Source organism: Pristiophorus japonicus, chromosome 5, assembly GCF_044704955.1.
Source record: "Pristiophorus japonicus isolate sPriJap1 chromosome 5, sPriJap1.hap1, whole genome shotgun sequence".
NCBI classification, from domain to species: Eukaryota; Metazoa; Chordata; class Chondrichthyes; family Pristiophoridae; genus Pristiophorus; species Pristiophorus japonicus.
In genome coordinates, this window is record NC_091981.1 from 92,577,480 (window position 1) to 92,583,995 (window position 6,516).

The following is a 6,516-nucleotide window of genomic DNA, read 5'->3' on the forward strand; positions in this document are numbered from 1 at the left end:
TAGTGACAAGCACTGGGCCACCAGGGAGGGTTTCGGCCACACCGCCAAGGCACAGAAAGGGCACCAACACAAAAAGCTGTCTTAAAAGATATTGTGTTCCTAACACAGATGAGACTGCACACAGGGAGGTTAAAGTAACACTGACCTCAGTCTTTATTAAGACACTCCAGAGTGAGGAACAGGCCTTAGGGGCCGGCTTATATACAGTGCTCCTAAGGGATACTGGGATCCCTTGGAACTTCAGCGGAAGCGCTCCCTGGTGGCGGAATATAGGAGTGCATGCTTTACAGATATACAACATCACTCCCCGCCCCCACCCCCCCCCCCCCAAAGTCAAAGTGAAAACTATTTACAAGGTGAGGCAGTGGGGAGCCTTTCTTTCCCTGGTGGACCGCCTCGGTACAAATGTCTGTTCTGGTGTGTTGGCTGTGCCCTCGCTGGGCTGGCGTGTTGTTGGCCCTGCAGGGTTGCTGGGTGAGCCTGGCCTTGCTGGGCTGTTGGGCATGATGGGTTCAATCTCCTGGTCCAGGGTGGTGTCGTTGATCCTTGGGTGTGTGTTGTGGGCTCAAAAAAGGTGGTGTCTGCTGTGGGTTGTTCAGGGCAGTCTGTGAACCTCAGCCTCGTTTGGTCCAGATGCTTTCTGCAAATTTGTCCATTGTCTAGCTTGACTATAAACACCCTACTCCCTTCTTTAGCTATCACCGTGCCCGCGATCCACTTGGGACCATGTCCATAGTTTAGCACATACACAGGGTCATTCAGATCAGTTTCCCGTGACACAGTGGCGCGACCATCGTTTACATTTTGTTGCTGCCGCCTGCTCTCTACCTCATCATGCAGGTTAGGGTGGACCAGCGAGGGTCTGGTTTTAAGTGTCCTTTTCATGAGTAGCTTAGCCGGGGGCACCCCTGTGAGCGAGTGGGGTCTCGTGCGGTAGCTGAGCAGTACTCGGGACAGGCGGGTTTGGAGTGAGCCTTCTATGACTCGTTTAAGGCTCTGTTTGATTGTTTGTACTGCCCGCTCTGCCTGCCCATTGGAGGCTGGTTTAAACTGGGCCGAGGTGACATGTTTGATCCCATTGCAGGTCATGAATTCTTTAAATTCGGCACTGGTGAAACATGGCCCGTTGTCACTGAGCAGTATGTCAGGCAGGCCGTGGGTGGCAAACATGGCCATCAGGCTTTCAATGGTGGCGGTGACGGTGCTTCCCGACATTATTTCACATTCAATCCATTTTGAAAAAGCATCCACCACCACCAGGAACATTTTACCGAGAAACGGGCCCGCATTGTCAACATGGATCCTCGACCATGTTCTAGAGGGCCAGGACCACAAACTTAGTGGTGCCTCTCTGGGTGCGTTGCTCAATTGAGCACACACGCGGCATTGCCGTACACAGGACTCGAAGTCAGAATCGATACCGGGCCACCACACGTGGGATCTGGCTATCGCTTTCATCATTACTATACCCGGGTGTGTGCTGTGGAGATCCGTGATGAACGTCTCCCTGCCCTTTTTGGGTAGCACTACGCAGTTACCCCACAACAGGCAGTCTGCCTGAATGGACTGTTCGTGCTTTTGCCGCTAGAATGGCTTGATTGGCTCTTGCATTTCAACAGGGATGCTGGCCCAGCTCCCATGCAGTACACAGTTTTTTACTAGGGACAGCAGAGGATCTTGGCTGGTCCAAGTCCTAATCTGGCGGGCCGTTGACAGGTGATTTATCATTTTCAAACGCTTCCATGACCATCAACAAGTTTGCAGGCTGCGCCATTTCCACCCCCGTGGTGGGCAATGGTAGCCGACTGAGAGCATCCACACAGTTCTTGGTGCCTGGCCTGTAACGGATGGTATAGTTATTCGCCAATAGCGCAAGTATGCGGCTGAGGCATGAGTATTTATCCCCTTGTTTTCAGTGAACAGGGATATGAGGGGCTTGTGATCGGTTTCCAGCTCAAATTTGAGGCCAAACAGGTACTGATGCATTTTCTTTACCCAGAACACACACGCTAATGCCTCTTTGTCAATCATGCTGTAGGCCCTCTCGACCTTAGACAAGCTCCTGGAGGCATAGGCAACAGGTTGCAACTTCCCCGCAAACTTAGCTTGTTGTAATACACAACCGACGACGCATCACATGCTAACACAAGTCTTTTACACGGGTTATACAACACAAGCAACTTGTTGGAGCATAAAATGTTTCTGGCTTTCTCAAAAGCAATTACTTGTTTTTTTTTCATACGCAGTTCTCACCTTTACGCAATAACACATGTAGGGGCTCTAAGAGGGTGCTTAACCCTGGTAGGAAGTTACCAAAATAGTTGAGGAGTCCCAGGAACGACCGCAGCTCCGTGACGTTCTGTGGCCTGGGCGCGTTCCTGATAGCCTCTGTCTTGGCTTCGGTGTGCCGAATGCCGTCCACCGCGATCTTTCTCCCCAAAATGTTGCCATGAAGACGCATTTCGATCCCTTCAGCCGCGGCCCAACATGATCCAGTCGCTGGAGGACCTCCTCCAGGTTTTGTAGGTGCTGGACGGTGTCCCGACCCATGACCAATATGTCGTCCTGAAAAACCACCGTGCGTGGTACCGACTTGAGTAGGCTCTCTCCATGTTTCTCTGGAAGATCGCTGCAGCCGACCGAATTCCAAACGGGCATCTGAGGTAGATGAACAGTCCCTTGTGCGTGTTGATGCAGATGAGGCCCTTCGAAGACTCCTCCAGCTCCTGCGTCATGTAGGCCGAAGTCAGGTCAAACTTGGTGAACGCCTTGCCACCTGTTAGTATCGCAAATAGGTCGTCTGCCTTAGGTAGCGGGTATTGGTCCTGTAGCGAGAAACGATTAATAGTTATTTTATAATCGCCGCAAATCCTGACCGTGCCATCACTTTTGAGAACTGGAACAATCGGGCTGGCCCACTCACTGAATTCCACTGGGGAGATGATGCCCTCGCATTGCAGCCTGTCCAGCTTGATTTCCACTCTCTCCCTCATCATGTCAGGTGCCGCTCGCGCCTTGTGGTGAATGGGTCGTGCCTCTGGGACCAAGTGGATCCGCACCTTCGCCCCGGAAAAGTTTCCAATGCCTGGCTCAAAAAGGGAAGGAAATTTGTGAAGAACCTGGGTACATGAGGCCTCATCGACATGTGACAGCGCTCGGATGTCATCCCAGTTCCAGCGGACTTTGCCCAGCCAGCTCCTTCCAAGCAGTGTGGGGCCATCGCCCGGGACAATCCAGAGTGGCAGTTCGTGCACCGTGCCCTCGTAGGTGACCTTGACCATGGCGCTGCCCAGGACAGTGATGAGCTCTTTGGTGTATGTTCTCAGTTTCGTGTTCAGTTTTATGGGGCTCAGGGCTGGTCTGAGTGCCTTGTTGCACCACAGTCTCTCAAACATCTTTTTACTCATGATGGATTGGCTAGCGCCAGTGTCCAGTTCCATGGCTACGGGTAAGCCATTCAATTGTACATTTAGCATTATAGGTGAACATTTCGTCGAAAATGTGTGCACCCCGTGTGCTTCAGCAGCTCATCTGCAAGCTCGTTGGAGGTGCCCCATTGTTCCACAGCTCTTGCAATCATACCCTTTGAAGCGGCATGAATACGCTGAACAGAAGCCTCCACAACACCAACAAGGTGTGAATTGCCTTGCATTGATCCTTTGTTGGGGACTCTCAGTCATCTGGGTCACCTGAGGCTTGCTGGCAGTTGCAGACTCGCGGTTTCTGCCCTGTACATTTCTGCTCGCAAACACAGTTCCAGTTAATTTATGAACATTGCTAGCACTTGTGTGATGAGAAATTTGTTTGGTGTTATCACTGGTGGACATAAACGCCTATGCTATCGCAATGGGTCGGTGTTTCTGAGGGTCGGTGTTTCTACAGTCAAAAGTTTTCGTAGGATAGTCTCGTGGCCAATGCCCAGTACAAAAAAGTCTCTGAGCATCTGCTCCAGGTAGCCATCAAACTCACATTGTCCTGCAAGTTGCCTTAGCTCGGCAACGTAGCTCGCCACTTCCTGACCTTCAGACCGCTGGCAAGTGTAGAACCGATATCTCGCCATCAGCACACTCTCCCTCGGGTTAAGATGCTCCCGAACCAGTGTACACAGCTCCTTATACGACTTATCTGTGGATTTCACTTGAGCCAGAAGATTCTTTATGAGGCTGTAGGTCGGTGCCCCGCAGACCGTGAGGAGGACTGCTCTCCTTTTTGCAGCGCTTCCTTCTCCGTTGCAGCTCGTTGGCTACAAAGTACTGGTCTAGCCATTCAACATCGGCTTCCCAGTCCTCACCCTCCGAGAACTTCCCCAGGATGCCCACAGTTTGCTGCATCTTTGCGTTGGATTCGTATACTCGTCGCCAGTTATTGTGTTCCTAACACAGATGAGACTGCACACAGGGAGGTTAAAGTAACAGTGACCTCAGTCTTTATTAAGGCACTCCAGAGTGAGGAACAGGCTTTAGGGGCTGGCTTATATTCAGTGCTCCCAAGGGATGCTGGAATCCATTGGAATTTCAGGGGATGCGCTCCCTGGTGGCGGAATATGGGAGTGTATGCTTTACAGATACACAACAAAAGGTTGCCTTAATCGCAGTCAGCATCAGGCCAGAGGTGTTCAGCAAAACGTGATCTACATTTGGCCTAACGAGGCCGCAACCAAAAATGTTTAAAATATACTTACCTGGATGTTGATCCAGAAGGTGCTGGAATGTTAAAACCAGTGGGTGCAACCGTCCACTGCTCACCCCTCTTCCCAGTCACTTCCTCCCTCCCACTCCCAGTCACTGCCTCCCCATAATCACTGACCCTCTCTTTCCCAATCGCTACATCTCCCCTACACGATTGCTTCCTCCCTCTGGTAGGCCATCTATTGAAGGGAGGAAAATTGAGAGAGAGTGTTGTGTCGGAGCAGAATACCATGAATGCATAATTAGAGAGGTAGTTGAGGAGGGATATAATGGGGGTTGTGTTGTAGAACAAGAGCCCGATATGATACTGCCAGTTTTATGGCCCTTGATAGTTAACTCCAATGTGTTTTATTTTCCCTACAAATGAGATATGCTGTGAGGGGAACTGGAAGAGTTTAATATCTGTTCAAGGATGTAACATTTATAAATGTAACTGTGTAAATAATGGAATATTCTATTTTCTTCCCTTCTACCTGATTCTTCTCTCCCACATACACACGCCAAAGATGTATTTTGCAAGGATTATTTCAACTGGTGCTACCTGGTGCCCCAGCATGGTGTTTGCAGTCACAAGTTCTATGGCCAGCAATGTTGCAAATCATGCTCCAAGTCAAATATATAGAAGAACCTATGAATGAACAAACTACATTAATTTTGATATAAGGAAGCTGCACATTATAACTTGGGTCGCATCTGACGACTGAAGGGATAAAGACTATTAAGGTTCTGACTTATACATGAAACCTGGCAGCATTCCACTCATCAAACGAGGTGGTAAAAGAGAACTTTCTTCTATATTATCACCACCAGATCAGCGAAACCTTTGCAGCACTGCCCATATTGGAATCTTTAGATTTCCAGGCAACAATGAGCAATGTCTAACTGTACAACTTAATTGAACGATTGAAGAATATCACCATCTAAAACCTATTCAAAGGAAGAGTCATGTCATTGACCTACAAATGTGGCTATGTGAAATGAACTGAACAAAGACTTTGAAAACCAGAAGGCATTTAAAATACTGTGTAAACGAAGGTGGGGAAGAGGGGGGGGGGGGGGAAAGGAAGCTAAAGTGAATTTTCCCAGCGTATTTATTTTACCTCATTTAGATAAAATGATGACCATTAAAGAAAACGCACTGTGCTATACTAAAACTACTGTAGCTGTTATGCCATTGTAGTGAGCCCCTTGACCCACTGGTTTCAAGAAACGTTCGTCTTTAAATGATTCAATGGTGCTATTTTTTTTAAAGACTTGAGTAAGAGCATGTAACTGAAAATTGTTAAATTATGCTCTCAAAACACATAATCAAGACTGCAGAAGCAGATACAAATGGACTATTTTGAGAGAGGAGATAATAATTACTTCAGTACATAGCAGGAATTTGAAGGTGCTTTATTTATTTATCAAACCGATAGGTCTTTTTAGAACTGGTGGCCACCTTTACTGAAAATGAAGTTCCACTCTGTGCACTACAGCTAATTGTGTGCCATAGTTGCTAGAGATACAGAGACAAACATTATTCTGTGTCATTTTTAAAGTATCATTCATTATAATACTTTCACTTTATTATTGTTGAGATTCATGGTACCACTAAATTAACAATGGTGCTTTTCAAGTGCAACCTTTGTAGAATTTTTTTTAAACAAAAAGTTCTAATTTATTTACAATTATCTTGCAAATTTGTTGAAATGTTTGCCTTTTGCAAAAAAAAAGTAATGCACAGTTTAAAATAATCAGAATTGTTGAAGTACCATGGTTACTTTAAACTTTATGCAATTCTGTGCAGTAATACTGTAAAGGTTTTTCACCCAGTTGTGAAAAAATA

General features: G+C 47.5%; 1 protein-coding gene across 1 annotated transcript in view; it reads left to right on the forward strand.

Moving 5' to 3' along the window:
- The window catches only part of LOC139264391 (A disintegrin and metalloproteinase with thrombospondin motifs 16), a 469,636-nt gene extending 463,930 nt beyond the window's left edge, over positions 1-5,706 (forward strand). Inside the window, exon 23 of the mRNA XM_070880768.1 lies at positions 5,195-5,706. Coding sequence (XP_070736869.1) covers positions 5,195-5,310 — 116 coding nt within the window. The 3' untranslated portion in view covers positions 5,311-5,706. The remainder of the gene's footprint in view (positions 1-5,194) is intronic.
- The last annotated feature ends 810 nt before the right edge of the window (positions 5,707-6,516 follow it).